Raw genomic sequence first — 14,841 nt, forward strand, 5'->3', positions numbered from 1 at the left:
AACACCACCTCTGTATTGGCTATTTGCTCCTGGGCACATTATGCCATTGTATCCATTAACGCAGCTGATAGGATACAGGTTCAAGTTGCAGCTGAGTACACAGGTCGAAGGGAAGTCCCATTTTAGTATCGTGAACTCGGAGCCCTGCAGTTTTTACGCTCCGCTACCCAACCACCACGCTGCGGTTCCTGTGCGCGCTTCTCTTCAGCCGAAACGCGCTCAGATGGGAGGAAATGGTGCGCCCCTCGCCGCCCACGACCAGCCAGAATCTCTTGTGTGCCAAGGTGCATCGCTGAGGTCGCATCGTTTCCTGCCATATTTACCGCTACCCCGCGGGGGGGGGGTGGGACTGGGGGGGGGGGGGGGGGGGGGGGGGGGGGGGTGTAGGGTTTGTTCCGCACGCGGCATGGTAAAGCCATATTTAGAATCTCGCTTAGAGGACCGCGACTTCGCATCTCTCGGGTTTTAGCGAAATTTGGAGAAGCGGCTTTTCCCCGGGGCCGATTCGCGGAGGGAGCCCTCCCCCCCCCCCCCCCCCGAGCTTTTCCCCCCGGTCTCCGGTTTTGAAACGATCGAAAACGACACGGCGCCTCGACCTTTTGCGCAAGGGGGCCCGAGCCCGTAAACGTCCCACATGACAGAACGACAGAACGAAACCGGTGCGTTCTTAGCAGGCGAGGAAATGTCGGGTCCCGGTCTTTCTGCGGCCAAGCGAATGAGCCCCCGGGACTGCGAAAGCGATGAATCTGCGGCCCCTGGCTGCCGTTCGTGATGGAACGCGACGTCCGTCGCCGTCGTCATCCGCTCCCTCTGCGCTCCCGGGGATCCGCCGAGCACCTGGGATTCCGTCTGAGCGTGAAGTTCAGCGCGACCCTGGGGGCCTCTTTTGTCAGCTTAGGTGATCACTGTTAGCGGGTAAAAACACTAAGCCTACGCCAGGGGATCGCTTTCGCGCTACAAAAAGGCGGTTGCAGCTGGGTTCGCGTTTCGCTTTTTTTGTTCTCGTGCCTCGATGAGCCGGCAGGATCACACCGTTCTATCCCGGCTTTTGTTCCAGCTAAGCTCTTAATTTATTAGGTTGAGCTCGAGTATTTATTTCAACGCCGATGCTATGAAAGACACCTCTGCGTTTTTATTCGGATTGCTCACGAATTAAATGTTTTTTTGTCTGAGATACAGTTTTACTTTTGCAAAGATACAGTTGCAAAGTTGTTTACTCAATGCATTTTTTTTAGTGTCTGTCAGTCAAGCAGATCTGGGCCAGCTGTCTCAAGCTTTATTAGCTGTTCAATTTGTATTTCTAGTACCTTTGAACAAGCACTTACTCTTGTTTTTTTTTTTTTTTGGGGGGGGGGGGGGGGGGGGTTGTTCCTTTATTTGACAGAACAGTGTAGAGAGACAGGAAGAATTAGGAGGAGAGAGAGAGGGAGAGACGTGCGACAAAGGTCGGTGGTCGGATTCGAACGGCTGTCGGATTCGAACCGCCAACGTCGCGGCTCGCAACGAGCGTGTGGTTAGCGCTCTACGGACTGCGCCACCAGAGGCCCCAAACCAGCACTTACTCTTAATTAATGAAGCTGCGTTCTTGCCGGCAGTGCTAATCGTTTTAATGAGCCGAAATGAATTGAAGCGTTTCGCAGAAACACCTGCACTCATATCCATTTTAGCAACACGCTTGCAAAAAGCATGCCCTTATTACAGCATCGTCGAGCAAGTTTCAGCGGAAGTTATTTCTTATGAATAGTTTCCAGTATCGCCCGTAAGCGTAACCGAGATATAACAGCGGGTGGCTTTTAAGAGATGAGGCAGCCGAGTCAGACCCGCTTAATCAGGAGCTTAGCATCGGAGCCTGCCGCCGTGACCCTCGATGCCCGGGGGGGGGGGGGGGCGGGGAGACCCGCGGGCATCGAGCTTCCGCGCGCATCTCTGCGGGGCGGCGTCCACGGAGAGAGGGCATCGCGGAGACGGCGGGCCCCGCCCCCTCCCGCTCGGAACGCTCCGTCTATCGGCGAGCGCAGCTTGCCTCGTTCGGCGCTCGGCGCTCCAGAGAGCAGCAGCAGATTACCCGCCGAGCCGGCGCTGGCAATTCGGTCAACCGCGGCTTTATGATATCACACCCCCCCCCCCCCCCGCCTCCCCCTTCCTGTTTCTATTCACCATCGAATGAAGCGCACCGTGGTCTCTTTCAAAAATGTGTCCTGTTTGAGTCAGTGATAGCCTGCTTGGGGTAGGGGTGGGCGGTTAGGGGGTAGGGGTTTGCGAGGGGGGGGGGGGGGGGGGGGTGGTGGTTAGGGGGGAGGGGTTTGTAATGTGGGGGTGGTTCTTTTGTCCCCTTGAGGTCCCACTGACTTTGAAGGACCCTGGGATTTCAAACTGCCAGCATCCAGAGCCCAGCTTGAACCGAGATAATTTGTGCTCATCAGCATTCTTCTCACGCCTTCTCTTTGCCAGTCCGTGGCCGCACTAGCAGAGTTCAAAATTGAGGACGCTCATTTATTTCGGTCTCCTGTGAGTTTAGCCTCTGAACTGCTGCAAATATGCATTCCACATTTCTGTTTATCTGGAAATGTATTTATCATCCATTTCATTTTCTCTTGTGCTGTCCAGGAGTGGCAGTATTCCTTAGAAATGTTGAGTAGAGGAACTTGATTAGAGGAAGATAAGGCATTATTATAATGGTTGATTATCATAATCGATCAATTATCATGCAGCGCTGTGTACTGAAAGAGCAACTTATTTGACTCACGCCTTGAGGAGAAATCTGCTTTTTTCCACAGTCCCCTCTATTGAGGAAGGGTCTCTGTCCATCAAAAGGGAGATAACTATGTGTTCCTATGCGGAATAGCTATAAACACAGAAATGGGGCAGAGGAGAATCTTTGCAGCTTGCAATTTTATTGGGTTTTGAGGTCAGCATTGATCTGCATTTCATAACTGTCCCAACACAATTATTTTGACATATAACTGCTGTGATTATTTATTGAATGGAAGCCTGTAGTCTTTGGCGCTCAGAGACATTCCAGTGGGAACGATGAAGAAAGCTGAACTCTTCCTTCAGCTTCGCCCCATTTGGACCCAGGATGAGCACGACCCTGGACGACACAAGAGTGCCATTTTCCTGTGTGTGTGCATGCGAATGTGTATGTGTGTTTGCACGCATGTGTGTGTATGTTTGCTTGTGCGAGTGTGTGTGTGTGTGTGATGTGTGCACCATGAGGTTACACTGTACTGCATTGGCGTGCATGGGTGTGTTTGTGTGCAAGAGTGCATTTGCACGTGCGTTGTCGTTGCCGTGGCGTCCACGCGGCACTTTTTTTTAGTCCTTCTCGAGAAGTGGCATCGCGGAGATGAGACCTTTCGCCTTCTCGTCTCGCAGGCGCCGTTTCCTGACAGAGGGGAGATCGTGCTGACGGCGGAGGGCAAGAAGCTGCTGCTGCAGGTGGAGCGCAATCAGTAAGTGCCTTTACCCCCTCCCCCCCCCCCTTCCTCGCCACACGCCTTGGTTCAGTCCCAGCTGAGAGGAAGTCTAAAAACTCTCGTAGGGGGCCATGGTACCTCCCCACCAGCCACAAGGGGTTTTACACGACACAACACAAAACAACACAACACCAACACCAACATCAACACCACGACACCACATGACACAACACCGCACAACACAACAATGAGAACAGGCCATTCAGCCCAACATTGCTTTTCATTTTCCTAACACTAAACGGTACCAAGTGCTCACCGTTTACCTTCAGCTAGATAGTATCTTGCACTGTCTCAGGACTAGACTTGAAAACCCCCAGAGTTCCTGCCTCTACTACATGACCTGACAAGCTATTCCACACAGTAACTCTCTGTATGAAGGTATGCTTCTTGATGTCTGTGGAATTTACCCTTTGTTAATTTCCTTCTATGCCCCTCTCGTTCTACTGGCAGTACGACCTGAAGAATCTCTTGTAGTTCACTTTGTTAATCCCTTTCATGTACCTAAAAGCCTGTGAATCCAGGCCATCATCTGGTACGAGAGTTGTTCCTGGCAATCTCTTGAGGAACAGCCGTGTACACAGCGTAACCTGTGTACTACAGAGATGACTGACAGTATGGTGAAAGGGCACTTCACTTCCCATTAACGAGAGTCCTGCTTATTGGCTGCACCTTATCTGAAGGTCACAGCAAACAATTCCGTCTGCTCTCCGCAATCAAACTCAAACAGTAGAGTTCATCAGTGGTGCCCAATGAGCATTAGCTGAACATCTCTCCTGTTTGTGGACTGGGAAGAACAGTCTTTTTTGACAGTCCCGTCTTCAGAAAACCATTTAATCTTATCTCTGACTGAGAAATGTTCTGTTTGTGTCATCGTGCTTCCTAAACCAGATGGATATCTGGTGATATCACTGGGCGTCCTCCGTTGTGATGTTATCATACTATCAGAGTGCACTGCATCGCGCTAGATCTCTACATGGTTTGATTTACCTCTGACACCCTGGATCTCCTGTCTGAGAGCCAGATATAGGGCTGTGCAAAATAGCCTAAAATTGTTAGTACTTTTGTTGTTTTGTTTTTTTTTTGTTGTTGTTGTTTGGTCAATAATAGTAATCATGACAATGTACATAATTTAATACCGTGTATAAAGTTTGAAATGGATTTCAACTTAGAACACAATATAAACCGTCTGAGGATGCCTCAGACTGTCAGTATTTATAGTATTTACTGGACACTTGGACTTAGTAAGTGCATACACAGTGCAGTCTGCAAGTGTTCAAACAGTTTTGGCTCTGTACTCTACCACATTGGATTTGAAATGAAACAATGACTTTGAGGTTAAATTACAGGCTGTCAAACTTAATTTGAGGGTATTTACATCAATGTTAGGTGATGTGTGTAGGGCCTTTTTACGTATTGTCCCCCCATTTTAGGGGACTGAAGGAATTGGACAGTTTACTGTTCATCTGTTTCTTGGCCAGCTGTGTGCCACTTCATTAATTCACTGCAAGAATATTCCAATTTACTCAAGAATATAGGTAAGCCTCAAGAATAGAATGATCAGGTTAGAGTTTGTTACAAAGTACATTAAAAAAACTGCAGAGTTTTGGACAAAGTCTTATGGGCAGATGAGATCAGTATTAGCCTGTACCAAAGTGATGGAAAAAGAAAGTGTAGAGAGAGAAAGGAACAGGTCATGATCCATAGCATATCACCCCGTCTGTGAAACATGGTGGTGGTAGTGTTATGAATTGTGCATGGCTGCCACTGGAACTAGCTCACTTTTATTCATTAATAGTGTGACTACTGATGGCAGCAAACAGGATACATTCTGAATTATGCTGAAACATCTGCTCAGTTTCAACCAAATGCCTCAAAATTCATTGGACGTTGTTCCACCTTGCAGCAGGACAATGAACCTAAACATACTGCTAAAGCAACCAAATGTTCATGGCCAAAAAGTGGAATGTTCTTGACTAAATCCTAAGAATTCAGCCAGTCATAGAATGCAAAGGATTTTCAACCAGGTGCTAAATATCATGACTTTATTTTCGATTATGTTAATTGGTCCAATTACTTATAGTGAAGTGAAAGTTGTTGAAAATCACAGAAAACTGAAAAAAGTAGAAATCTCAGTCTAACAAAACATTGAAAAAAAAAATAAGTTAATATATCTCATGTGTAGCAGTGGGAAACAATCAAAATAACAAGTGCAACTGTAGCAACGGTAACAAGTGCCTGAAGTTTCAAAAAATCAATGGGCTAGGAACAAATGGCTGCGAGTAAAATATAGATAGGAAAGAAAGAGCATGGAGCTTTGCCTTTAATTTAACAGAACATTGTTAGAAATAGAGCGTGCTGAAATTGCATTCCGGAGCTAAAACTTGGCTGCTGTGTGTCCGTTTTTATTGCTTTAAAGCTTGTTTTGGTACATGTTGCACATTGATAAGTTTGGCCTTTGATGGAGCGCCTCTTGTCACTGACTGTTACTTTAATGGGGTCGGAGCGCTGGGCATCGACATTGTTGACAGGGGCGCTCAAGCATCTGATTGAAACAACTTGACAAGGTTGGGTATCTTGATCCCAGTGCATTCCCGAATCTGTAAACATTGTCACACTTTGTTTCTCCCAGAATTTGACGATGTTGTGAAAATGCTATGCAAATATACAACTAACGCTGTAGGGCACATTAAGATTGGCAGTTATCATCCAAAACTGCCCAAAAATCATGGAAAGCACTAAAAACAGCGGAAATGGAAAAATAATTCTACTAATTATCTGGAATCCGTGACATGTGACTTCTGTGTCAAACACCTAGCCTTACTCACGATCCCTAAAATGGAGGGTGTAGAATAAGTATGAAAAAGGGTGCAGTTCCTACACGAATCACCCAATATGCGTGTGACTACCCTCAAATTAAAGCTGACTGTTCCCACCTTAATCTCATATTCATTGGCTAATTTCAAATTTAATATGCGATATGGAGTAGAGTGCACACAACAAAGACGTTGCTGTTCAAATACTTACAGACTGGCCTGCACACAATATATAATGTAAGTGCACCTACTAAGCCCATTTCCATTTCTGGATTTGAATTTAAAAAACAGTTATTTTGTGCAGTTTTATGTCTCTACCAATTCATCAACTTTTATATCCATGCCAGTTTTTCATTCTAAACTGATAAGATTTGTTGTTATTGAATTATGGATGGTCATATGCACATACCTCTTGCCAGGAATTTTAAAAGTTGGGCAAAAACTTATTCTGAAGGGGACTTTCAGAAGGTGACATTTTACAGACATTTTCTTTGTTTTCTTTGGTAAGATCAGGTTTTTATGTGAAGTTCGAAGATTAATGTTTTAATATTTGCATATGACATCAAATCACCCATAAAACAAATATCTGATAAAATATGGGTAATCACACCTCGTGTAACAGTAAAAACACTAGTAGCATAATTTTGCATCCTGCAACATAATAGATGTATAACATTTAAATATATTTTTCATGTTAAATATGTATTTTCAAAAATTCCACAAACAAAACACATTAAAATTAAAGCAAACTATTAAAAAAAAAGCATGGTAAATACAAACCTTGCATAGTGTCATAGCCAACATTTTATTTAGTAGCTCAAACAATTGTTTTCATAGTGTATTCTGATTCAAATATATTATTCCCACTTTTATCATGGAACACAGTTATTCCAATGAAGCATACTATGCTTATATTAAGCCCAGCTGATAAGAACAGAGTGTTAAAATACAGTGTAGGATAACGCTGTTTTGATTTTACTCATATGCAGTTAACTTACAATAAATGCAAGTACATGCAAACAATTAACATTTTTTTTTTTTTTTTTAAGATATGATCTCTGAAACATGTATGTCTGATACATGTATTATAGTTTGTCTCAATGCATGCTGGAGGCATATGGAAAGACTTTCAAAAATCACTATTTAATCTTTACAAGACGCTGTACTCAAAACTAAACTCAAAAAATTTTTCATCAGTAATTCATGAGATGAGCTCATTTGGAACTCTTATGTGCTTAATTGGTACGCCAGTACACTATTACGCCTTGTCTGGACTTTTCACATATTTCATTAAATTTCTTCATCTGAGATTTGGTAAAGTTTATCAATCGTGTCATCAAATGAGAAAGTGACCTTCATTTTTAGTATTTCTTCTGTAAAAATGTGGCAATATATGTAAAAATATATGAACTTTGAGATTTTAGTGGGTTTATTAGGTTCTCATATCAATAGCTCCAGTGTCCTCTAAAATTATTGGCACCCTTGATAAAGATGAGGGTGGAAGACTTTTTTATGCTAGAGAAAATGGGAAAAAATGAATAGGTGAGTCTTGGTCTCATCTGTCCACAAGACCATTTCTAAAATTCTGCAGACTCTTTTAGGAACTTCTTAGAAAACTGTGACCTGGCCATCCTGTTTTTTTGCGGCTAACTAGTGGTTTGCACCTTGCAGTGTAGCCAGCCTCTGTAGTTCTGTTTGTGAAGTCTTCAGCGGACTGTAGGCACTGACACATCCATGCTTGCCTCCTTTTGTGATTACTGAGCTCACCAGTGCTGTCTTTCTTGTTATTGATGTTTTAAACTGTTGATTTTGGTCAGCCGAAGGGTTGGCCTATGTCTCTGACTGTTTTTTTAATTTTTTTTTTACTTGACTTCCTTGACTTTCTTTGGCACAACTTTGGTTAGGTTGACAAGCTCCAATAACGGACTCCAAATGCAATCAAAAGCCTAGAATCAAGACTAGATACTCAAAGCTATCTTACACCCACACCAAGGAAGCAGCTGAACACATCTGACTAATCAGAAACTCCTGCAAAGCCATTTGCTCTGAAATGGGAGTGACTATGTATAAAAAGTACTGTAATTTATACAGTATATGGTGAAACCAAAATGTATAAAAATAATCTTTGATTACAAATCTAAAATTGTGGAACACAGAGCCAAATCAAGAAGAAAACATGTTTTCCCAAACATTATTGAGCTCACTATATATACTGTATATATATATATATATAAGCTATATATATATATATATATATATATATATATATATATATATGTACTTGGTTAACACGTTTGAAAATATTTACTGTTAGCCAACTAGCTGTTTTATAAAAATGTTTTTATTATTTTATTTATTGTCTCTGGGTTGCAGTAGTACTTTACAGAAACTATTATGACCATCTAAACTTTATATTTGGTGTTTTTACTTGAGTGTAAATGCAAAGGAGAATGTTTTACTTTTGAATGGTCCTCTTTTGTAATTAGAGACTACCCATGTGGCCTTATTGCTCAGTTACGGTGTTTAGTCATTCTAAGGGAAATAGGCAAGTTTTCCCAAACTTTTTCAGACAAACAGCTATATACCCACAGGAAAGTGTATTTATTTATTTATTTATTTTTTGTACGAATCTGCTCATTTACAGCGCGGATGAAAATTTGAAAGAGTTTAGTGACATTAACAATATCCTTGCAACTAGAGCACCAGAAGTTCCTGTTCTGATAATGGTTTCAAGTGTTGACGCAGAACCAGCAAGCTCCATTCATGTCTCTTAAGAATCAAATTTGAAGAAAAAAAAACAAAGAATAGTTTTGGCTGCTTGGTGGCTCAGTCGGTTCAGGCACCACACTGCGATGCACTGATGAGCCCCATGGTCTTGGATCGAACCCAGAATGTGTCACTGCCAGTGCCAGTGCACATTCTGATTGCGTCATCCAGGGTACAGGAGAGTTCATTGGGTTGGGTGCCCGTGTTTCATTACTCTGTAACGACCCCTACTGGTCAATCGGGCCGCTGTGGACTGCATGCCAAAGCCACTTGTGAAATGTCTTCCTCTGACTCCACCCTATGCAAGCTTGGCCGTGGGCTGCGGTGTGAAAAGAAGCAGGCTGGTGACATCACGTGTTTCGGAGGAGAACCCCGGATGTCTACACTATCCCGAATCGGCAGTGGAGCGTGCATGAACACAGCTGCGGTTGCAAATAGCTAATTGGACATTCCAAATTAGGGTGGGAATTGGACATGTTCAGTCCCACGTTCGGCACCGGTATTTACAGCAAGAAAAAAGAAAAGCATAATAGTTTAAAGAGGAGTGCGCTCTACTGAATCTACCAGACTTCAGATCATTTCTTCCCTCGAGGAGGAGAAAATAAGAATAAATTCTCCACGGCGCAATTTTTCGGAGGGATTTTGCCATTTATAGTTAAAAACCAGTCACATAATGCCTTTGGGGCAAAGTGGCCCTGTCGTACGAAGAAAGCCCATTCAGACCAATTCACAGGCTCAAGACAGTTTTCTGAAGCCAACGCTCGGCTGTGTTTAAAGACTTTCACTCTGAATCACCCAGGGTCGTGGCCTCTCATATAAAGCCCTTAAACACCATGCTGTGTTTACTTGACTCGTTAAAAGCTTCTCACGTGAAAATCTTCTCACCCTTCCGGTCGAAGGGCTTCGGGGTTAAACCAGGACGCCGCGCGACAGATTTCATGCGGCCACGCCTCCGAATGCCGACAAATCCGTTTTCTTTCCCGAAGCGGCGGTGCCGTTTTCCCTTTTTTAATTGTTAGCCGAACGTCGAACGCGCGGGAGCGGAGGGAATGGCCGACCTGCTCTTTATTAGCCCGTCACATCGCAGCGCTCCCCGGGGTTCGACCCGAGCGCGTAAACCACTCTCTGCGGGAACGAGAGAAGAAAGGAGTTAAACGGGGAGGCGTGTCCCCTCCGTCTTCCCCTTGCTGTCGGAACCATGGGGTGAAACATAAAAAAAACCCACCGGCGCTGAGGTAATCCCGCTCCCCCAAGGTGCTAATTTTGGGGTGAAGGCTTCGCCAGTTTGCGGGATTTGCGGGGCACGCGGAGACGGCTGCGGTGTCAATTCAGGTCAACCGATGATGGGGAAAGTCAGCCATGTCTGTTTCCCCCCGAAGGCTGGACCTCAGTATTAGGTGGTTATGAGTAGGATATATTACTTCAGATTCGCATGGCCATGAGCCATTTTTTTTCAATTCCTTTTTTCATTTTCAGTCTGTGCTCATGTTTGATCCTTTTTTCATTTGTCTGGGATAGACAATGGGCCTCATTCACAAAGCTTTTTTAAAAAAAATTATGCTGACTTTTGTTCCTATGAAAACCCAATATGGGATTCATGACACATGTGCAGACCTTTGTTTTTGTGCATATCCCAGGTGTATGAGACGATGAATGCTGACGGTTTGTAAATTGTATGCGCAGTCAAATGTGATCGTACCCATGATTTGTGGGGCCCAATATTTTTTAATTGCCTTGCAACTGCATCGTGCTCCCAGGTTAATTTAATGCTGTTGTCATTATTATTTGTAAAAGTGCTTTAATAGTAATAGCATTGTTATTTTGTTGATTTCTGTTCGGTATTGTGACACAGACTTTAAATGATCTGAAGGTCTAGGGATCTCGAAATTGCAGCTTTTTAATAGAGTTGGGGACCATTGCCAGGTCGCACTAAAGCTGGAATGTTATTTGCGTCCTGTCGAAGCCCCGGTAATCTAATGCGTAGTAGGATGCTGAGAAAGCCGTCTGTCATGGGCGGAGTCCAGGTGAAGGCAGTGCCCGTCTCCAACAGCGCAGTTTCATTACCCTAACAGATGCGGCAGAGACCGAATCTGAGTTTGTGCGGGACTCTGCACTCAAAGCGAGGCTGTTTAATTGCGTTCGCATTTTAATTGTATTTTTTATTCGTATTTTTATTGTAAGCGCAGCCGCATTCTGGCAGCGTTTCATATTTTCGATGCGATACAGTTTTACGACGAGGCAACAATCAGGCCAGTGTCGAAGGAGTCATAGTTTTATATGGATTGTCGATAAGCGGATTTGACTCAGAGCTTGAGGAAAACTGAGTCTCAGACAGGATGTCAGAGAGGCTGGAGGAAACTGAGTCTCAGACAGGATGTCAGAGAGGCTGGAGGAAACTGAGTCTCAGACAGGATGTCAGAGAGGCTGGAGGAAACTGAGTCTCAGACAGGATGTCAGAGAGGCTGGAGGAAACTGAGTCTCAGACAGGATGTCAGAGAGGCTGGAGGAAACTGAGTCTCAGACAGGATGTCAGAGAGGCTGGAGGAAACTGAGTCTCAGACAGGATGTCAGAGAGGCTGGAGGAAACTGAGTCTCAGACAGGATGTCAGAGAGGCTGGAGGAAAACTGAGTCTCAGACAGGATGTCAGAGAGGCTGGAGGAAACTGGAGGAGGAGGAATCTGAGGAGAGAGCGCTCTGCTGCTGCCTGTTTCAGCATGGCTTTCTCAGCCCTGCAAGATAAACAGTCATGATTCAGGCCAGACGGAGGCAGGGCTGCGGGTTTCTGCTTGCGGCCTGACGTCAGCATTGTCAGAGGGGATACGTGTCTAAGGTGCAGGGCAAAGAGTATTTCGGTCTTCAGTCAGGTGATGCAAAGGATAAGTGCCCTGGGGTGTGGGTGTGTGTGTGCGCGTGTCTGTTTTTGTGTGTTTGCCACTGCCTGTGTGTGTGTGTGTCTGTGTGTCTGTGGGCTTATGAGTGTGTGAGTGCATGCATCTGTGTGTGTGTATAATTATTTGCAGATGTGTGCGTGTGTATGTATGTGTCTGTCTACTGGATGTGGACTGTGTGTTTGAGTTCTTGCTTCATGTGTGTATTTTAGTGAGTGTGTGTGTGCATGCATGCGTGCATGAGAATGCGAGTATGCTTATAAGTGTTTAAGTGCGAGTTTGTCTTCATGCGAATATACCGTATGAGATCGTGCACGTGAGGCTCCGCACATACTGTAAAGTCACGGCAGTTCTGCCGCGTGCCATTCTTCCCGGTAACGTTCTTTGACACTGTGACGAAAGGTAGCCTGCGAGGCGGCGTACGTCGGTCCTGTCGGCGGTTCGCTTTTAAAAGACGAGAAACCGGGGACGGCCTTATCTCTCGACGCAGCGCTCTGAGAGCAGGTGGTCTTTGAGACATCTCACCTCGAGAGCAGCGCCGCTAACCAACCGCTACGATTTCCCCCTTATCAGCAGAATACCTGCGAACGCACACTCGGGCTGCCAGCAGTGATAAACGAGGCAGGGAGCAAATGAACCAAAGAGAGAGAGAGAGAGAGAGAGAGAACTAGAGAGAGAGGAGGGGGGGGGAGGTGGGGGAAAATAATTAGCTTACGACGCGTTGACTGTGAGTAAGGCGCGATGGCATTAAACAAAAAATATATTTATGAAATATGCATGAACAAATTAAGAGATCATGAATATGTGTACCGTAAAATAGTAGTTACAGTGTGTAATGTACATGTAATATGCAACCATAAATATTATGTCTGTGTCTATGAGGCAAAAATATTTCATACAAAGAGCATGAAAGAGAGAGAGAAGCATTTACATTCTCTGGGGTGCCAGGCTGGAGGCTGTTTCTGGCTGTTGGAATGCGAGTTGCCTTGGAGATGCTTTAGGGAAGGCCAGAAAGACCCTGACCATTAACAGTGCAGTTTCCTGTAGGGTTGCATCTATTAGACGTTTGATTTTCCTACTGAGCAGTGTCTGTAGCCTTAATAATGGGAATTAGGGTCAGGCCAATATCCAGTCATATCATATACAGTGGCATGTAAAAATGCAGACGGTTCACAGCATTACAATACCAATGTTATTTCAACACCAGTTTTTCATGGTGTTTTTTACCTCCATCATCTATACCCGCTCATTCAGGGCAGGGTCGCGGGGGGTGCTGGAGCCTATCCCAGCATGCATCAGGCAAGTTGCAGGAATACACCAGGCCACCAAACTATCGCAGGGCACCGAAAAACAGCCACAGACTAGGGGTGTCCACATACTTTTGGTCATATAGCGTATGTCCTTATGCTCCAGTTAGCTGACGTTAGCCTAATCCTTCACCTTTCCACCTCATTGTCTGGCCTCCTGTTGGCAAAGAAAGAAGTTATCTTACTCACTGCATGATCAGTCTGTAACAGTCAGCAGTCATCATTCGTCACCAAACGTATGATGTGAATAACAAGTAATTTTAGCTGTCATACAGTCTGGTATGTCAACTTCTTTCATCTTCTCTCACCCGTTATTGTTGATGAAATGACAACAGAAATATGCGCATTAAAATTCCTTAACATGACCAGACTATGAACTCTACTTGAAGGGTGTGCTTTTCTGGCCAGCAGAAAGCAAAGTGTAGGGTCCAGATCGGGAGGTCCTAAAATCCCCTCCCGACACATTACATTACAGGCATTTAGCAGACGCTCTTATCCAGAGCGACTTACACAACTTTTACATAGCATTTTTACATTGTATCCATTTATACAGCTGGATATATACTGAAGCAATTTCGGTCAAGTACCTTGCTCAAGGGTACAACGGCAGTGTCCTACCCGGGAATCGAACCTGCGACCTTTCGGTTACAAGCCCAGTTCCTTACCCACTGTGCTACACTCCGACACCAGTGGTATGAAAAATGGCAGGCTGATAGCCAGCAAGCATCTTCAGGAGACATTGGCCCTGCCCGTACTTGCGCGATTGCGGTCGGCAGTCCCGGTGTTGCTAAGGCTCCCGAGTATTCCCACGGCAGACGGGGCGATCCTGACACGGCGGGGGCGTGCGACGGCCACTGCGTTTGCGTCAACGTCACCCCCCGGCCTTGGGAACAGCAGCGCGCCTCAGAGGTTTAATCTGTCTCGGGGAGAAACTGGGTCAGGGACAGAGAACTGGTCGGAGTCAGAGGGGGGCGGGGTGATGGGGAGGGGGGGTTTCGCGTTTCCCCTCCCAAAGCTCCGCTGGCAGGACACCTCCCACCGGGACCCTTCGATGCTGCTGGACGATTGCCAAGGTTGGATGGGAAGGGGGGTTGGGGGGTGGGGGGTTAATGGATTGACCGTGTACAAAATGAAAGCTCACTGAAATAAACACAGGACACACAAGGCCACTGCACTGTCTGACTCTCTAATGTTTACTCGTGGCTTTGTTGTGAGGAAAAAATAATAAAAGATGTGCATGTTATGAAAATAAGATTTCCAAAGGTCGTACACATATTTCAATGTGTAAGAGCTATTACTAAAGGGATTGCTGAAAATGTTGATGCTTAGATGGTAGCTTAAATGATTTACCCACTCATGAATAATCTATTCATAAGTGGCATCAAATACATATTTCATTTTCCTGAATAGCTGAGCTGTAAGATAAATAGAGGGTGTTCCAATTTGACACCCTTTGTTGACGTGGATAGTTGGCACTTGACAGAAACATGCACACACATACACACGCGCACACACACACACACACACACACACGCACGCAAACACAGCACCAATTACCACACAGTGGGGACCGTTTATATGCAACATTAA

At 45.1% G+C, this 14,841-nt stretch overlaps 1 protein-coding gene across 2 annotated transcripts in view; it reads left to right on the forward strand.

Moving 5' to 3' along the window:
* Window positions 1–14,841, forward strand: part of LOC118231732 (disintegrin and metalloproteinase domain-containing protein 33-like) — a 156,751-nt gene that overhangs the window by 56,109 nt on the left and 85,801 nt on the right. For both annotated transcript variants that reach the window (XM_035425875.1, XM_035425876.1), the window contains exon 3: window positions 3,376–3,452. In XM_035425875.1, coding sequence (XP_035281766.1) covers window positions 3,376–3,452 — 77 coding nt within the window. The remainder of the gene's footprint in view (window positions 1–3,375; window positions 3,453–14,841) is intronic.

The sequence above is a fragment of the Anguilla anguilla genome, chromosome 7, assembly GCF_013347855.1.
Source record: "Anguilla anguilla isolate fAngAng1 chromosome 7, fAngAng1.pri, whole genome shotgun sequence".
In the NCBI taxonomy this organism is placed as follows: domain Eukaryota; kingdom Metazoa; phylum Chordata; class Actinopteri; order Anguilliformes; family Anguillidae; genus Anguilla; species Anguilla anguilla.